The 19,625-nt window shown below is 42.3% G+C and overlaps 1 protein-coding gene across 7 annotated transcripts in view; it reads left to right on the top strand.

Moving 5' to 3' along the window:
• Window positions 1-19,625, top strand: part of Cadps2 (calcium dependent secretion activator 2) — a 505,709-nt gene that overhangs the window by 459,350 nt on the left and 26,734 nt on the right. For all 7 annotated transcript variants that reach the window (XR_012908510.1, XR_012908509.1, XR_012908508.1 and 4 more), the window contains 2 exons: window positions 8,207-8,290; window positions 8,399-8,431. Coding sequence is in view for 4 of the 7 variants with exons in the window: in XM_075953365.1 (XP_075809480.1) it covers window positions 8,207-8,290; window positions 8,399-8,431 (117 nt within the window). In the remaining 3 variants the exon portion in view is untranslated. The remainder of the gene's footprint in view (window positions 1-8,206; window positions 8,291-8,398; window positions 8,432-19,625) is intronic.

The following is a 19,625-nucleotide window of genomic DNA, read 5'->3' as shown; positions in this document are numbered from 1 at the left end:
CTGTTCCTCGGCATTTCCTGAATCCATTGATTGATGTTAATTGTCTACACATTGTAAAAGCATCTTCATCCTAGGATCCTTGCCTTCTTAGAATCCTCTGAAGCTCCTCACAGGAGAGGGTACCAGAGCCTATTGAGTCAGACTCCTGAACATGCCCTTTTCTGCTCCACTCCATTCTCACTGCTACCCTCTTTTCGATCTTTGTTTAAACCCATACTTCAGAGATTGCCACCATGTTTCCCTTCCACTAGTCAGGCCTCTGCAATGCAGCTGGAGTGCCTTACAGAACACAAGGGAGGCCATGTCTTCAAGGTGTTCCCTGTGGTCAGCTGTGCCTTACGGCTTTGACATCGGTTTCTCAGTTGAACCTTTCACTTGAGTTTTGTTAACGTCCCATGAGGAGTGGTTGTTGTATTTGGTGACGCAGTGTTTGAGAGGACGTTTTCCATACCTTAACCTTCCCTAGTATCCTTTCCTACCTATCCTAATAATTAAGAGTAATGCCACACAGAAGAGTAAGAATCCTCAGAGTAGTTTGGAAGAGGCTCACGCATACACCAGATGTCACCTCCGTGTCTTTCTCAATCCCTCTTGTCCCTCAGACACTCTTTCTCACATCCCAGGCTCCAGTGTTTCCAGCATTCTATAGTGACTTCTCTATTGCCTGTTTAAGCTCTGTACCTTTTCACAACCTGACTCCCTGCTCAGAAGCTCTTTCTCCCTTTATTCTTGTAGTTCCACTGAAATAATCTCCGATTTCCTTCTTAGAAGCCGTATAACCCCCCTAGCCAACTTTGTTTACCCACACCTTTCTCCATCACTTACCGTGTGTCCACATGTGAGTCTCTCTGTCTCTTGCAGTCAAGAATCTCATTCTCTTTCTCCGTTAAACTATATACTATGTGGAGTGCTTCTCGTGCAACGGTGTTTGTTGAGTGACTAGGAGTAAAAGAATATGAAAGTTACATCTGGAAAATACTAAACAAATCTGCTTCACTGCCAGTGCTCTGGGTCAGTTCTATCTGTTACATGGAACATTGAATAAATTGCTTTTCATGAGAGTACTTATTGTTTTAAAAGATTTAAATGGAAAAGACAAGAAAAAAAGCATCGATTCTTATGATCATGAGGCATCCATGATTTTCAAGGTATAGCTGTGTGCCAGGCAGTGTGTTCAATACCAGGAATATACAGTGCTAGCAAAACAGTCATGGTCCTGCTCTTTGGGGAGCTGTCTGAACCCTTGGGAGAAACGAGCTAACAAACATTCCGTCCAGACGGGTGTGTGGTGCATCACAAACCATATGGCACAGTGACTCAATGTAGTTGGAGGACAGCGCAGGTTTTCTCAAGCAGAGGCTGTGTTCTAAACAATGAAAGAGTCAACCAGAAAAAAAAAAGAGGGACATAGCGGTTAGGTGGAAGACGCTGCAGGCACCAGGGCCTGGTGTAAAATGAAGCTGAAAGAGGTGAGGAGAAGCTGATAGGATGTGCTAAGGAGTTTTGAGCCTTGATCCCAAGAGCAGTAGGAAGTCACTGAAAAGATGGGAGAGGTGCAAGGTGGGGGTGAAGAATTAACCAGCTCTGTATTAGAAGATGCGTCAGATGGCCTATAGCAAACAGACTTCACAGACGGTTTCTACTTTGACCTCTAGGAAACTAATCCCAAGCATTTAAGATGTATCATGAGCAGGATTTACCACAGTGCCGAGGCGGCAAACATTGAGGGCTACCCTTAGGTTTATGACATGATTCACAGAAAAGAATCAAGTGTCATCCGGTGATTCGGGTGCGCTGCAAAGAGAAACAGATTTGGAGAGAAAGGTCCTGATGACATGATAGCTCACAGTATGATTAAGTTTGAGATATCCAAGGGAGATGCCAGTAGAGATCCTTAGATATGGAGGGGGGAGGGGAAGTGGATGGGCTGAAATTATCAATGTGATAATTTGAAATGATGCACCCTCAGTAGCTGTTACTCCCAGCCCTGAGGGGCTGTAACTGCAGCCCCCAGAGGAGAAGTAGAAAACAGAAGGGAACTGAGAACATTTTTACCAAGGGGAAAAAATGGAAGATAGAACACTAACTCGAAATCTAATGCTAAATGTTATAGCTATTGCCACCTTGTGTTAAAAACTAGTTAAGTCACTCAAAATCTGGGATAAGAAGAAAAACAACACGTGACACTCACTGAAGTTAAGCTGTTCTGACTGAGAGAAAGGATGGGAGACCCATCTGTGTGGTCCCATCTCCCCAGGGTGGAACTAGGGCTCACATTACAGTTCCCCCATTTATAAATGAGAAAAGAGACAATTGAGGTCATACTAGGAGAATCCTACTGGCCCCTAAACCTCTATCGTTTCTACGGCTCCCTACAGAACTCAAGAAGATCACAGAGGGAAAAAGTGGTAACACCACCCTCTAGTCTTCCTTGTGTATGGTTTGTACAAGCCAGCCCAAAGGCCTGCTCATTGGATGTTAGTTCCACACTGGCATGCACACCACAAGACTGGTTTGGACAGGAAGATGAAAATGGAAATCATTGCATATAGTGGTGCAGATACCAGAAAAAACAAAAACCCTGGGACATTGGTTCTTTGTCAAGAATTAAGAATACAAAAGTGAACACCGGTCAGAATGTATTCTCATCACTGAGGCACTGTTTGTCTGGGTATGAATTAAAAGAGCATTGCAAGAATGCTCAACTTCTTTGATCCTCAAATATTGTTGGAAAGGAAAAAAGGAGAAGAGAATATTGTAAGGGAAATACTTTCTCACTGAGTATATAGATATAGATATGTAAATTCATAAAGTAATGTGAGGGTACACATGCTCTTTCTAAGAACATAGAATGCTTTATCCCAAATTCCTCTGAGGAATAAGGTGGACAGAGAGGAAATTTCACTTAACTACCTTGATATGATAATAATATCTTGCCAGCTCAGCATGGTAAAATTATTTTGATTAAATTTGCTTCTTTGGATCAGCGCCATCTATGCAGAAGGTACCTGATTAAATCCAAGTATGTGCTTCAAAGGTATGGCAAATGCCGTTAAGGGTTCTTCCCAGGGAGGTGGGAACTAAGGCAGGCCACTGCACTGGGGATTACAAAGGAAGAAGAAACAATGAAGGAAAACAGGGATTTGGTAACATCTGGGCTAGGTGTGGTGTTTTGGACACCATCTTAGAGAGTCTTTGCAGGACAAGATACTTTACAAATAAACACAAGCACTACCCATCCTTCACATAGATGTCCATGATCTAGAAAGATGTTTCCAGGGTGACAACAAAGCATCAAGGAACTGGCTCATGCCTGAAGAAAGAACGGAGAAAGAGCCATCGTGTTAGTGATAGCTTGTTGAGGGAAGAAAACCTGTCTTATAGGCTCTGATTATCTGGTTGTGTGTGCTAGTTAGTCCTGATCTTAACAAAAGCATCTGCTGGTCAATAGCCTGAGTCTCCCTTGTTTTTACCCACAATAACATGCTTTTTTGTGATCAGTCTTACTATGAATGACTGACCTTTCTGTCAAAAAAAAAAAATTAAACTTCGCAGCGGAAATGAAATAAAGCAACTGGCCCTTGTTTACTCCATGACTAAAGAGGCAGTAGCCGTGTGAAGAGCCCAGCAACCTGTCGTCCCCACCACTTCTCAGAATTTGTGGTTTTTATACCCTGCTCTGAATATATGAATCACGCACAGCCTGTTGCAATGATTCTTCTATCCTCTTAAGATTCAGCAGGGGATTGAAAGCATCACGCCTTGTGGCACTCCTCATGTCTGCCCCACCAGTTGTTTCCGAGTGCCGTCATCTTGCGTTTCCTTGAGAGTATGTATCATGAGGCAAAGGCAGTAATTACCCAGACTCCGAGTGTTAAATGTTGCTCAAACAAACCCAGTGCATGACATCCACAATAAAGAGCAGGGAAACAAAGAAATTGCAGTGTTTCATTCCGCCCCAACGCCCTCAGGAGAGCAGAAAGCACAAGGCAAAGACGTAAGTATTTATCATCTCCCAGAGCTGTATGGAGAAAGTTCACAGGAAACAGTTAAAGATGCAGCGAGGAAGCTCAGCATTTAGCTGGATTTCATTGGATTCTTGCTGTTTTGTGCAATTAAAAACCAAGTGGGAAAATATGCCATCACTAATCTTGATTTTAATAAAGTCTGACTTGGAAGGTAGCTTTTCCATCGCGAGGCCCGCAACAACAATCCTACAAAGGAAACCTTCCTGTAGGAACTGGGGCTCACTTGGTTGATCCCAGGGGTGCAATCTCTATAAGCCTTTAGAGTCTCTCCTGTGTTTGTGCCTCCCTGGGGACCATTTGGGACAGGGAGGAACCCAAACAGAGGCTTCCTGCTATTGTTGAACTAAAAAGCAAGGAACACTGTGTGTGGCATGACTGTGGTCTACTCATAGGATTTACTCTGATATAGTCCAGCAGTGTTATATATCCAGAGACAACAAGACAGGCTACCAGGTGCCTCAATAGAGAAATTTCTTCCCTCCTTCCTATCCAGGAGGCTTCCCAAGTGTCATTTCATCGACTCCAAGTCTGCCATCTGACTGTCGAAACCTCCATGAGGTTATGTACATTTTGAAACAGTGTAAACCTTTCAGAATCATTCTTTCTCTCAAGTTTTGGTTTACCGTGTGTCCAAATAACAAAAGCCACATCCGCCTCATGCCACGCCCATTTGTGTTCATGTCTTCTCCTTCCACAACTTTGTAAGGAACTGAAAAAAGAGACCTAGATCTCTTCCATGCTGTCTTTTCGGTCTTCATTGTTTTTTTTTTTTTATTGAGAAAAGGAGGAAAAAAAAAACAAGTTTCCACCTCCTCCCAGCCTCCCATTTCCCTCCCCCTCCTCCCACCCTTCTCCCCCTCCCCCCACTCCTCTCCCCCTCCCTCTCCAGTCCAAAGAGCAGTCAGGGTTCCCTGCCCTGTGGTAAGTCCTAGTTTAATGATAATTATAACAAAATAACATTCACCAAGCACTTCTTAGGTGCTTGGGCACATTTTTTTTAACTGGATCATCTCAGTTTTCTCAGTTCGGTGGCATTATGGTGAAGAACTAGGGCAGTAGGGCAGACCGCCTGTCTTCAAAGCCTTTCTCCCAAGCTACCCACCCAGTGTGCTCAAAGAAAGCAGAGTTCAAGTGGTCTGACAGCCTCAACCCCACCCACCTCTAGACACCTCCGTAGATTGCTGTGACTCAGACCTACTGGCTGTGAGCCACGCTCATTAGCAACTCCTTGTCACCCACCTGTCCTACATGTGTCTTAACATATTTAGATATTCCGAAATATCCTGACCATAATTGAATCACAGCAGAGATGCTCCTTCTTTCTATGTCTTTAGTATTGGCTGTTTTCAATCTTTTCCTATTCATGACCTCACCGTTCTCAGTGCCATCATAGTCAGGTGATCTAGTAACTTCATCTTCCCCATGAGGCAAGAGAAGCAAAAAGACCCGATCTATCCAGACAGTAGCAGAGCTACAGCCTGTAGGATTTCTGCCTCTACTGTATTCACCCGTATTAGCAGAGTGACTGAACAGGGCATGTGTCTTTGATGCCTCAGGTTGTCAGGTAACCATAGTAGTTGTCTCTCCTCCAGGCAAATAAGATCACCTGGCACACACTTGCTCTCAAGATGTGAGCTATAAGAGATGAGGCATTTTCCACAGAGGGCCATTAAGTCTGGAATTCCCTTCCCCTGGTCTGACAGAGCTCTGGAGAGTTGGTCTCCTGGGTCTTGACAAACCACATTAAGTTGAGCTAGGCAGCCAGTCGTACTTGGTAAGAAAGCTTAGTGGGCAGGAAGAACGTCGTAAGTAGACTCTGAGTCCTGAGCAATTTGTAATTTTGCAGTTTTCACTGCTTAGAACCCTGAAGATGGTTACCCAATTGAATGTGATTCTCCTCGAGAAATACAACTTTGGTCTTGCAGTTTGCATGATTGTATTTCTATGTTCTTACATCATATCGCAAATGATGTGGTGAAGAAGCCTACAGGGAAGTTTTTGTTTCTTTTGCATAAACTATTTTGCAGTAATTGACCAGCCATAGAGAGCTGATCATCTCCTGTGCACTCAGAGTGAGTTCTGTGGCCACCGGAGACTAATAAGACACGTCCCTGGAACTATTATCACTTTGTTGAAGAAGCTGCTATGTGAACAAAAACGAGCCTTCGTTAATTTCCCTTTTCATATTTAAAAAACCTTGTCAGTATTTTCCCTTTGGGAGTATGTAATTTGTCAATAGTACCTATTATTTTAGATATACAGAAAAGAGAAGCAGGGTAAAACGTCCTTATTAATTTATTTTTTTTTCACTGATCTTCATGTCAGATATATGTTCCCACTCATTAAAATAAGATTTTTCCAAATTTATATTGCTGAATCCTTTTTTATATTGTAGAAATATAAAATTGTCCACTGAGATGGCTCAACAAATTAGGGTGCCCGCAGCTAAGTCTAATGACCTCAGTTGGATTCCTGGATGGGACCCATGTGGTAAATGGAGAGAACTATTTGTCCTCTGACCTCCATGTTCATACTGTGTCATACACACACATCAATAAATAATGCATCTATTAACACGAAAATGTATGTATTATTTTAGGGCTAAGTGTGGTGACACATGCCTTTAATCCCAGCACTTGGGAGGCAGAGACAGCTGAATCCCTGAACCTAAGGCTAGCCTGATCTACATAGTGAGTTCCAAGCCAGTGAGAGCTACATAGTGAGTCCCTGTTTCAAAAAAAAAAAAAGCAATCATATATATATATATGAGAGAGGGGGTGGCAGGCAGGCTAGGGATGCAGCCTATATTGATAGGATGCTTGCTTACCTAGCAGGCACAAAGCCTGAATTTTGATCCTCAGCATCAAATAAAGGAGGCATGGTGATGCATGCACTCAGAAGGTGAAAGCAGGTGCATCAGAAGTTCACAGTCACTCTTGAAGACATGGACGTCCAAGGCCAGAATGGAACACATAACACCCTGTCACAGAAACAGAAATGGGGAAGGAGGGAGTGGAGGGGTTTGGAAGAGGAAAAAGGAAAGGGGGAAGAGGAGATGGAAAAGAAACGTTTTCTGTATCTGAAACATTTCTGAAGTAATTTGAATTTCACTCCTTCTTCCTTCCCCCAACACGCGCATGTGTAGAACAAATGAAGTCTACATTGTACTGCTCCTCAGGAAGCAGGGATGATCCCCAAGTATCACAATTAGAACTGTCTGATAAATGCTTATTAAAGTGTGGCAAGCCGGGCGGTGGTGGCGCACGCCGTTAATCCCAGCACTCAGGAGGCAGAGGCAGGCGGATCTCTGTGAGTTCGAGACCAGCCTGGTCTACAGAGCTAGTTCCAGGACAGGCTCCAAAGCCACAGAGAAACCCTGTCTCGAAAAACCAAAAAAAAAAAAAATCTTAAAGTGTGGCAAGCTTTTCCCAATGTTGTAAAAACTTTGAATGTCTCAGCTCTCTTCTATTGCCTAGTCTGCACTGGCCAGTCCCCTCTTTATATGTCAAAAAAAGTGGATCTCTAGGCAAACTATACATAATAGATATTTAGTTATCATTGTTTGCAAGTGTCTGAAATGTTTTAAAATGATTCCTACTTACTAATGGTTTAAACCAGAGGTGTTCAGCCTTTTTGTTTCTCTGGACCACACTGGATGAAGGACTTTCTTGAGCTACGTGCAGAGGTGTTCAACACACAATCCATGGTTTACAGAAATGTGTATGTGTGTGTGTTCCTTGGCTGTCCCAATTAGAACTGTCTGGTAAATGATTGTTAAAGATATGAAGTGGGGATGGAGAGAGAAAGTGATGCTGTGACATGACATTGTCATCTATAAAACTGATGATCAGGGATGGCTCAATGAGAAAAAAAAACAATGTTTTAAGTAAGTTTATAATTTAAGGCTCCATTCATAGCTCTCCCAGGTCAAATATGCTATTTTATTTCACATTTTCTGTTTTTAGAAAGTAACGTATTGTTTCCAGCAGTGGAAAGGGATCTTGGAGCTTGTGTTCTGAGTAACAGAACAAGCATTACAAGTTTGCCCGAACTCAGCTGTCAGCGTATTTGCTGTGGGGCTTTCTTGTCTGAGAAAAGTTCTTTATGGGTTGTGTGCCCTGCTCTTGGACTGCATGCACAGAAGCGTTCTCACCCCTCGCCAATGCACTCTGTTGCAGTTTGTGTCGGTGCTGGAAGGGGTGCTGTCCAAGCTGTCCAGGTATGACGAGGGCACTTTCTTCTCATCCATACTGTCATTCACTGTAAGTATCTCACACCGTAAGTTCTCTTGTGTTGCCTTGTAACAGTGACCACAGTACTTGTGCATCCGCTAAGAATCCTCATGGGTATCCTTTTCTTTCCCATTTAAGGTGAAAGCGGCAGCAAAATATGTCGATGTCCCTGTAAGTATTTATAAACATGTGTTTATTCCCTTCCTCCCTCCCTCTCTCCTTCCATCCATCCACCCTGCCCTTCCTTCTCTCCCCAGCCCTTCATAATTATTCAGTACTGGCTGACTTCAGTTCTTTAAACCAGTATCATCCCTTGGGGAGTAGTTTCCTTCCCTTAAGCCAATCCTAACCCTCATAGTAAAAGCTCAGCAACACCTTTTTTTTTTTGCTGTTTAATTTTTTTTTCCTGTAACTTGTGAGCTGTCAAAAAGTTAGTCTGTCATGAAAACATGGCATTAGAGCTCCAGAAAGAACTTACAAACCTCCAGGGTAGGACAGAGAATACCTTACACATATAAAACAGTACTCTACATACTCATTATAGAAAGGCTCTCACAAGTTTCTAGTCAGAATTAAAATAGCAACAAAGGTTCACCAGGTAAGTCAATGACCCCAGATACAAAGGTGACAAATAATAATCACTCGTTTAAACGTTTTGCTTTTCAAAGACTTCTTTGGAACTGATACATGATCTATAAATTTGTTCAAAAATTAAGATACCAAGACTGGAAATCATGGAATAAGATAAATGCATAAACCGATTTAGTATACTATTTTGAAGCTGTACTGAATTATTTTGGGCTTTAAATTTTATTAGTATCACTTTCAAATATATGGTTTATAGATGATCCAAGTCTAAAGTGATCTAATTATGGACTCGAGCGTACGTTATCAATTTCCACACGATTAGATCATGGTGACTAACCTTAAACACAGCACATTGCTGGATTCTAACCCAACTCTTTGTTCCTGAGCATCAGCTCGGGAGCATTGCTGTGCACGTAAGCAGTGTGACTGCTGAGAATCTCTGAGCAACAGTTGGAGGTGGTTCTTGTTTTGCGAATGCTTACCTGTGTTTTGTCACCAGTGTGACCAATGTAGTCTTAAGTGGACATTATAAACTAGAAGGCCCTGGGTGTTCTTGTCATTCATTGGGATTTCTTTGGAACATTTTACTTAAAGGACGACCCCACAGAAGCCTCTGCACCCTGTCTGTCATGTACTTAGGATCAGAGCGGGGAGATACATGGGTTTAAATACATGCATGGAAGACAGGAGTGGAGAACTAAGGGTTTTTATAGTTTATGTATTCAGAAAGACAAGCTACCATGTACACATTACTTCCATGGACTACTTCTATATCATATAATAGGTTTCATCTTGAATTTTAATAGGATAGGGTATCCTAATTACTTATGTCTCTCGAGCTTTTGATGCTCTCAAGGTGACTATGAACTAGGTCCTATATGCCATAAAATGTTAGTTGGGAGAAGCAGAAAGTGCTTCATCCACTCCCCTCAATACAGAAAGAACGTCCCTTGACATACTTCTCAAAGATGCTCTCAGCTCTGTTTAGGTATTTCGGTGGTCGCAAACTGGCCTTTAGGCATCCTGCTCTTAAATATGCTAACCTGACCTTCTGCACATCTGTGAGTTCCACCTGCCAATCCTAGTTCTGTTCTTTCTTCAACAGTATAATCCTTCAACTATATGATGATCTTTGTCATGGTTCCTCTCCCCAGGAGCTGTGGTGCCTATTAAAATGCATGTGTTATCAGAGCAACTCTTATTCTTTGGGTTAGGTACCCTTAAGTCTTCACTGAACCGCCTGTGTTGGATGTGTTCCAGACCATGGGCATTCTTAATGGAACTGTGCACCCCATACCTCCAGTGGCTGAGAATCTGGGAATGGAGTAGTATATGGACATGCCAACATGAGCAATGCTGAGTTGGCCATTCCCAGGCTCTTCATCATATCTATCACTGCTTAGACGAATTGTAACTGCCATGGCCACTGCTCAACCAAGTTATCCCCTGCAGCAGAGCTATCTGTCCTACACACACACACACACACACCCCACACACACACACCCCTAAGGGCACATACACAGTTGATTAATATTAATTAATTCTTTTCACACAGAGGTTCACTGGCCTGGGACTTAGAAATGGCTGAGTTTTCATTCTTTTTATATGGCCTTGGACAAATGAATTAACGGTATAGCCTGGAGCTCTTCCTTAGGTGACCTCAGTTTAGTCTCCTATAAAATGAGCAAAGGCGTTATGCGACTTGCAGCAATCCTATGACAAGCTTCTAGGCTTTGAGTTCTAAATATCTGTTAAAGTCCGAGGGAAAGCTGGTCCCAAGATGTTTCCCATAAAATGATGAGAAGGAAAGTTCTAGGAAAGCAGTCTGGGACAGGAATAATACCTTCTCACAATACTGTCACTCGCTGGACATTGTTTTGACAAATAAGTAGAAATACTGACCCATTATAAAATTTAAAATTACCTATGAAATAATTAAATATCTATTTTCTAAAAGGGGGAAGGGAGATTCATGTTCCCAAGACCTGATCACGTGAAAGAAATTACCACACAATTGAGGTATGAGAGCTAGTTAGAAATTGATTGGCCAGGCATGGTGGTGCATGCCTTTAATCCCAGCACTCAGAGGTAGAGGTAGATGGATCAGATCTCTGTGAACCGAAAGCAAGCCTGGTCCAGGCGAGTTCCAGGCCAGCCAAACCTACGTAGTAAAACCCTGGATGAAAGATGTGGGTGAAAAGGAGGAGAGAGGTCGAGTGTTCAAATCGAGTGACCAAAGTGTATCATTTATGAGCACAAGCTTAGTAGATGTGCTCACCATCCCAGCAGAGAGCTTTACAGTATTCATGTTGATGAGGATTTCAGGTGGTTTAAAATTTGGAAGGGGTATTAGACTGGGTCTTATATAGACCAGGATGGTCTAGAATTCAGTATATTTGTACTTGTCCTTAAAATCTTGATCTTCATACCTCTACCTTCCAAGTTCTAGGATTACAGGCATGTAGCGTCATGCCCAGTTGGTTTAATTAAAAAAAAAAAAAGACCTACAGACCTGGATATGATGACTCTGTCAAGACAATACCTACAAGGGGCTGGAGAGATGGCTCAGAGGTTAAGAGCACTGGCTGCTCTCCCAGAGGTCCTGAGTTCAATTCCCAGCAATGACATGGTGGCTCACAACCACCTGTAATGAGATCTGGTGCCCTCTTCTGGTGTGCGGGCATACATGGAGACAGAATGTTGTATGCATAATAAATAAATAAATCTTTTTTTTTTTTTAAAAAAAAAAGACAATACCTACAAGAAAGGAATACAGATGTGAGAGTGGCAGCTAGCGTGCCCAATGCTGGAGCAAGAGGAGACAGTTCACCCTGGCCTTATAAAACGGGAGCACTAGGTCAAAACCATAAACTGGGTAACACTGAACTAAGTACTATATGTGATAAAAAAAAAATCAACCCATCTCTGTAGGAGAGATGCTGCAGCAATGGAGAGCGTGTATTACTTCTGTAGAGGATCCAAGATCACTTCCCAGCAGATTTGTCAGACCCCACTTCAGCTTCAGGGGGTCTGACGCTTCTATCCTCTAATGGCTTCTGCACTCATACACACACACACACACACATTAAAAAATAAAAATAAAATATTTAAAAATAAAAAGTGTGTCAATCCATGGCAAAGGGCAACAAGGTGACTAGGTGGGTAAAGGCAGCCGGTGCCAAGCCTGATGACCTGAGTTCAGTCCTGTCCGGGTTCAGCCTCGGCAGGGTTATCACGTCTCAGGGTAGTGGCATGAGGATTAGAAATATCAGGCAAGAGGAACAGAGATATGAAAGGAAAGGAACAGAGATGAAGAATAGAGCCGAACCGGGAGGGTAATCCAATGAATACTGAATTTGTCCATACCTATTTTTCATAGGCTTATGTACCCCAATCCAAAAGGGGGAAAGAAGGCAAAAGGCTGTTTTATCATGATACAAAGAACAAACAGAGCAGTTACCTCTTCAATACCTGAAACTCAAGTAACTATATTCTGAGTCAAGCATTCTGTTGTTTAGGAAGAACATGCAGTGACCACACCTTAGACCCAAGCATCCAGTAGGCAGCCATTTCCTAGGTCAAAGCCCCATCATAACTTGAAGGAGAAGGAATGGGCATGAATTCTCGGACCTTTGGTCAAGGTGAAACGGACCTACTTCTCTGGGGCTCCCACACAATCCTCAGAACCCAGAGGATAGGAGAGAATCAGTTCCCAAAAGTTGTCCTCTGATCTCTACCCATGCATGCCTACACTCCACACACAAAATAAATAAACTAAGATGTAATTAAAGAAAAAACTGAAAGGGCATGGGAGGCTGGGAGATGGCTCTGTAGATAAAAGCACTTATTTCTCAAGTGTGAGGACTTGGGTTCAGTTCAGATCTCCAGAACCCACGTAAATCTGGATACGATCACTCGTGTCTGAAATCTCAGAATTCCTTCAGTGAGATGGCAGACAGAGACATTAGAATCCCCAGGAGGATGTTGACTAGCCAGCCTGGTATAAGCAGCAGTGAGTACCAAAAGAGAGAGCCCGCCTCAAATAAGATAGAATATGAGAACCAGCGCCCCTCCTTGTTCTCCGACTCCCACACCAGCGCTGAAGGCTGGTCGCACACAGTAGCACACAGGCTCCACGAATACTTTGGAACATGCATACATATACACGAAGCTGAGATAAATGAACACAAAGGTTCGTAAAGTATCATTTGAGACAACATTGTGGAGTATTTTTTTTAAGCAGGTAGTACGGTCCCTTTGGGGAACCAGGACGCCTGTGCTTGAATTCTCCCTCCGTCACTTTGCTTATGATGTCAGTATGACCTTGGGCACCAATTTCCTTGTCTATTAAATGAAGATATAATTATACCTCTTACAGATTTATTGTGAGTAAGCACTTTCCAGGCCTCTTAGAGTGTAATTAGTACTCAGTTAAATGTTAGTTATTATCATACATGTCTATTGATTATAAAATAAAGTTTGACGACTATATTCTACAAAATCAGTATTTATTGATTGTATCTATAGTACTGTGGACAAGTAACATAAAACATTTAAAAACAACACATCCTTTCAACTTATCCTGTAGAAAGCTGCCAGACTAGTTAAGGGTGTAGAGAAGGGAGCTGCGGGCCTGCTTTTCGCCTCCCAGCTCCCAGCCGCCTGGCTAGCTTATGCCCCGAAATAACAACACACAAATTGTATTCTTTTAAACACTGCTTGGCCCATTATATCTAGCCTCTTCTTGACTAACTCTCACATCTTGCTTAAGCCATATTTAGTAATCTGTGTAGCACCATGAGGCAGTAGCTTTACCAGGAAGAATTCTAGTGTACGTCCATCTTGGGCTGGAGCTTCATTGCATCTGCCCTGGAGAGGAGAGGCATGGCGTCTGGCTCACTTCCCTTCTTCCCAGCATTCTGTTCTGTCTACTCAACTTACCTAATTTTCTGACCTATCAGGCCAAGCAGTTTTCTTTATTGATTAACCAGTGAAACAACAGATGGACAAATGACCTTCCCCACATCATAAGGGTCCTACCCAAGAAACTTGGAAATAGTAGCTTGTGAGGAGCTAAGCGGAGGAGGGAGAGGAATGGGTGTTTATTCTGAAAGGAACCTAACTTAAGAGACAAGATGGGTTTAAGGGGAGGGGAGAGGAAGGGGGGGAACAGAGGAAAATGTATAGCTCAATAAAGTCAATAAAAAAAAGACAAGATGGCCAGTTCATTATCAGTGTTCTCTTCAGTATCAATCCTTTCAAACATTCTATCTTTATGCTCATTACAAAAAAACATGTAGAATCCTAAAGCTCCACAAATGTGGCTTAAACTTAGCTCCATATTACACAAAGGACATAAAGTCCAATATCCAGGTTCAGGTCCCTTTCTAGTCCACTTCAGCTGCTCACCTGTGGCTTCCATCTTCCTTCCTTCCTTCCTTCCTTCCTTCCTTCCTTCCTTCCTTCCTTCCTTCCTTCCTTCCTTCGCATTGAGGATACTAGCATCACAGGGTCATCCTTTCACATATGTGCTTCTGATATTGTTTGCTGTTTAGATAAGGTCACTTTGACATTCAGAGCCATACATAAGAGGGAAAGCCAGGCAGGACTTGGGACCATGCTTCCCTGGAAGGATCTGTGTGATCACCAGGACGTGACACAGGTAGATGTGATGTGCCTCTCACAAAAAGCTTGGCTTCCCTCACCCGCACAACATTACTGTCATTTTTGCTTTGCTCTGTTTGATTTTGTTTTTCCCCACTTAGCTCTTCTTTCTTTTATATGCTCAATCAGTCAGTGGCCTGTCCCTGGCCAGGAGCAGCCTAGTGTTTTCAGACCTCCTTTACCTAAATTGAATCCCAGTCCCTCTAAATCTTAAAAACTAAACATGAAGTGGTACACAGAGAGTCTTAGCTTGACCCCCTCCAAGACTCATGTTATTTTAGTCAATGATACTGTAACATCTGTGGATAGAAGAGGGAAAGTTAGCAGACACCTTTGAGCAGAGACTTTGTATCAGTAGCATTCAATGTGACTGTAACTGTGTGGAACTTGCATCTGATTCACTTATTAGTGCTTGATTTTGGACAGTCAATGGCTGGTCCCTTCTTAGAGGAAGACGGTTTCTCCTGCCGTCAGCATTCTTTGGTTGTATGTGGTTCTTTGACTCATCAACATGACTGATAAGACCTGAACAAGGACCACACAAATAAACATGCTAACCTTGAAGGGGATGTGCTCATGAGGCTTCTGCCCCAATATTTAAATAACCTTGTCCTTGAAAAGGTATTTCTCCAACAAAAAATGTTGGAGCAAACACATGCTTATAGCAACCATTTCTAGACATGTTGGAATATAAAGTATGTCACTCCTTAAAAGAAATAATACAGAAAGCAGTGTGACTACTTACGTTACTGGGTTTTAGCCCATTCTGGTGTCAGGTGTTCCTGAACTTTGTGGGAGGAGTCTGACTCTTACTGACTCAGTATATAAACTCTGCAGTAAAAGAACACCACTTCAGGGCCTGGAGAGATGGCTCAGAGGTTAAGAGCACTGACTGCTCTGCCAGAGGTCCTGAGTTCGATTCCCAGCAACCACATGGTGGCTCACAACCACCTGTAATGAGATCTGGCACTGTCTCTTGGAAAGTGTGTATATATATATATATATATATATATATATATATATATATATATATTAAATAAACAACAACAACAAAAAACAAAGAACCCAGGTTCAATTCCCAGTACCCACATGGCAGCTCACTGTAACTCTTCTTCCAGGGGATCTGATACTCTCACACGGACATACATGCAGGCAAAACACTAATGTACATAAAATGCAAACAAATTAAAAAAAAAGAACAACACCTCGGAAATCTAAGACTGACAGATATACATACACTTAGAACATTTTACTTCAAACCTGAAAGATATTTTTTAAAGGTTTTGCCATCTGTAGTTCCAATTTTCCCATTCACCTCTTTGTGTTATGTGTGTGTGCGTGCGTGCGTGCGTGCATCTGCATTTGTATGTAGTTATGAGTAAGTGCAAGCATGTGTAAAGGCCAGAGGTTGGTGTCCCTCTGCTTTCACCTTAGAAAATCACTTCACCTTATTTTCTAAGACAAGGTCTCTCACTGAACCTTGCCATTTTGGCTAGAGTGGCTGAAAAACTGACTGTCTATGAAGCCACTGGGCTCCACCTGCCTCCACCCCTTCCCCCCAGTACTGAAAATGTAGGCATGTGCAGCTGAGGATGGGGGACAGGGCGGATCTGAACGCAGTTCCTCATGCATTCACAGCAACTACTTGATCTATTGTGACCTCTCCACACCCCTTCTTCCCTATTTCTCATTTGGGTCAGGAAAACCATAATAATATTTTGGTTTTCTTTGGTTTCTTTTGTTTGGATGGTTGGTTGGATTTTGGGGGGAGGGGGTAGGTTGTTTGTTTTGTTCTTGTTTTTTTGGTTTTTCAAGACAGGGTTTCTCTAAGTTACAACTCTGTCCTGGAACTTTATAGATACTTTATAGACTAGGCTGGCTTCAAACTCACAGAGATCCACCTGCCTCTGCCTCCCAAGTGCTAAAGGTGTGCACCGCCTGACTCACATTTAATAAAATCAATCTTTCCTCTCTCCCTCCCTCCCTCCCTCCCTCTCTCTGTCTTCCTCCCTCCCTCCCCCTTTTCTCTCTCTCTCTCTCTCTCTCTCTCTCTCTCTCTCTCTCTCTCTCTCTCTCTCTCTCTCTCTGTTGCTAGAGACCTAACCTAGGGCATCATATATCTTAATTAATAGATAACAATTGTTTCACTATTTTATAAAATAGAAAATCTACTTTAAAGTCTTTTTTTTTAAAGCATCTTTGTATATTTTGTCATTTAAATTTCTTCCCTCTACCCCTTTCCATAAACTAGTCCTCTCTCCACAGAGAGGGATACATAACATACTCACATTGGTATCAATCTAGTTTGAAGGTTTTGGCTCTATTTCCTTTTGGCTTTCTGCATAGGTGTAATATAATTTTGATACTTCATTAAAAAACTAATGAAGTAAATCAAGTGTATTTTTTTACAATATCACAGGAATTATTGTCTAATGTGTAAATGCCAATATAATGAACTATATACATTAGGAGGTGAAAAAGCATGCTGTTTTTTTTTTTAACAATCACCAAGACCAATTATGTGTTCCCTAGTAATCAGTTGTTAAGTTATTACTGAGCCTTGTGTGCTGGAGCTAGGCCACAAAGGGTTCCTGGGTTCCTGCCACACTTTCAGATTCCAAAGCCCTGCTCTTATCTCATGCCTTTCACTTTGTCAGCGATTGCTATACAGCCAGATGTGGCATTTCCTTTCCAGTGCATACAAAAAACATGCAGGAGGAGAGGACAGATAGCATAGTTTCACACTTGGCTGCTTCTCCAGTGCAAGTTTTCCTTCTTTCTTTCTTTTCTTTCTTTCTTCCTTCCTTCCTTCCTTCCATTTCCTTTCTTTCTTTTGAATCTAAGATGTGCACTTTTAAAATTAAGTCAGTTTCACTGTAGCTTCTAGTTAATCTTTGAGACAGGAACGGCATATTTTCAAATGTGTCTCCTTGTTAAACAGACACCATGACAGTGTTTGTGTAGTGTCGTGTTCACCTCCAGTGGAAGGTTAAGCTGCGTCTTCTGTATCTTAATCTGTCACTGTGGAAAATGACGGCCATGCCATACCCACCTACCCATGAATGGGGAAGCAAAAACTCACACCTGTGTGATTAGGTAGGGCAGCAGGAAGTAAGAACGTTTGCAGCATATAATTAGCAAGGATTTCTTTTCTCTCTCTTTTTAAGTGGTATGTTCATCTCGCTGGGTTAACTAGTAATTAATGCTTGGAAGGGTAGGGGGACTGTGCTGGAATCTGCGTCTTGCTCATTCACTCCCTGGTGGATTCGGTGGCATTTACGACCACCGTCAGAAGAACTCGCCTTAGAATAATTCATTTTCCTTCCATGGCTATGATTTCCTTATGCTCATTGGGAGAATGTTTTTATATATCTTTTTGTCCCTTTACTATAGCTTTGTTGGCCAAAATTTGCCTTTCCTGGTTAGAAGATTAAAAGTAATTTAGGAATTCTTTATGTTTGGAGACAACTAGCCTAACAAGCAAGTTGGAAAAGTTCATGTAGAGAACTGAGAGTTTCAGAGGCTTAAATTGAAAATAGGGGGAAAAAAAAGTGATTTTATGTTCCTAAATTATATTTAATAGAGTGCTCGCCATGTGGTTTTTTAATTGTTATTTTCTCATATTCATTAGGAGGCTGTAATTTAATTAACAATGGAGAAAAGATTTCTAAACATGACTCTGTAGGATACAGTCTTCTTGATAAAGAGGCATGGCAACGCATGGTTACTGAAGTTTCCCAGGGCGCTCTTCTGGAGGAACTGGACAGCATACCTGCTTTGTCCAGAGTCGGGAGCCTCCTCCACCTCCACAGTGCAGTCCCAAACATTTAGTTCATCTACACTCCAAAATGTGCACAGGAAGCTAGCATCCGAGTGCTCAGCGTGCAGGGTGGTTGAAGCATTAGCACATAAGGTAATGGTTAATATTGCAACCAGAAGCGGTGGCTTGTCAAGTGTGTCAGTTCCACCGCCACATCCCAGCAGCCCTGGCACAAAGGAGCACTGAGCCAGTGATAATGTCTTCGATCCAAACACGTTTGCGCTGAAGGTAGAAACTGTTTAAAAGGAAAATTGCATCTTTTCCAGCAATTTATCATAGATAATTACCCTCTCGTACGCCAAATGAAGGATAAAGTGTTTTTAAAGAACTATAACTCTAATTGGAACATGTCACCAGGTGTTGCAGCTACTCTTACTTGTGTATATCCTTTTAATGATTACAGTCTCATGCCACAAACTGCATGAAAATATATTCACTAGGTGTGAAATTCCCATATGTCACAGTTTCAAGAATAGGTAAACAGCACAAGATAAAGGAAGGAATAATGCTAATGAGGAATGTTAAGAAGTCTAGGCTTTAGTTTCCAAGCAAGAACATCATAATTTGCCGAAAGAGAAGAAAAGCAACTTTGAAACTGCAAACTCGGCTGAGCTTCAGCCCACACACTTACGAAGTTGCATACAAAGTTGCAGAACTCGGTTCAGCTTGCAGCTCGGACCTTTACTTCCCTGGAGTCTGTCAGTAGGGAACTGGATTTAGTTTTCTTTTATGTTTAAGCTGCAAAGTGTTTGTTGAGTTTAGATGGTGAAAGGTAACAATTCCTGGACAGGGTCTTTTGGAGTCTTCTGAAGTTCGTTGTTAGTTTGGGAGTCATCAAGAGCGCAGGAGTGTCTGTCAAAGAAACTGGCCTGGCCGCTGCTCTCCACTGGTCCTGGAAGTGACTGGTTTTCCACGGACTCTGTTGGGGGAAGTGATTGAGTGGATTAGACTTCTCAGCATAGTTTTCTTTTGAGGGGTGGAAATAAGAAAGGTTTGGGTAGGGAGAAACGATGGGAAGACAAACCTCCTTTTCAGCTTCCGTGTAGCCAGACTGGGCTCGCTACCTTGCTATTATGGGTGTCATGGCGTCTTATTCATTCGCTGGCACCTGCATGGAACTCAGATGCTGAGCTGCCTCAGGAGTGAGCAAAGAAAACTGGCCTCGTGTCATTTTCATTCCAGGACATCGTGCCTTCTGGGCGTTCTAATTTTCAGTGTTTTGACAAAGTTTGAGAGGCACAGAGAAAAATCCGTATCATATGGGTCCGTTCACCTGAGTAGAATCAGGACTGG

This window comes from Microtus pennsylvanicus, chromosome 19, assembly GCF_037038515.1.
Source record: "Microtus pennsylvanicus isolate mMicPen1 chromosome 19, mMicPen1.hap1, whole genome shotgun sequence".
Taxonomy (NCBI): Eukaryota; Metazoa; Chordata; class Mammalia; order Rodentia; family Cricetidae; genus Microtus; species Microtus pennsylvanicus.
The sequence above is the reverse complement of the archived record's forward strand: the minus strand, read 5'-3'. Positions and strand labels throughout refer to the sequence as shown.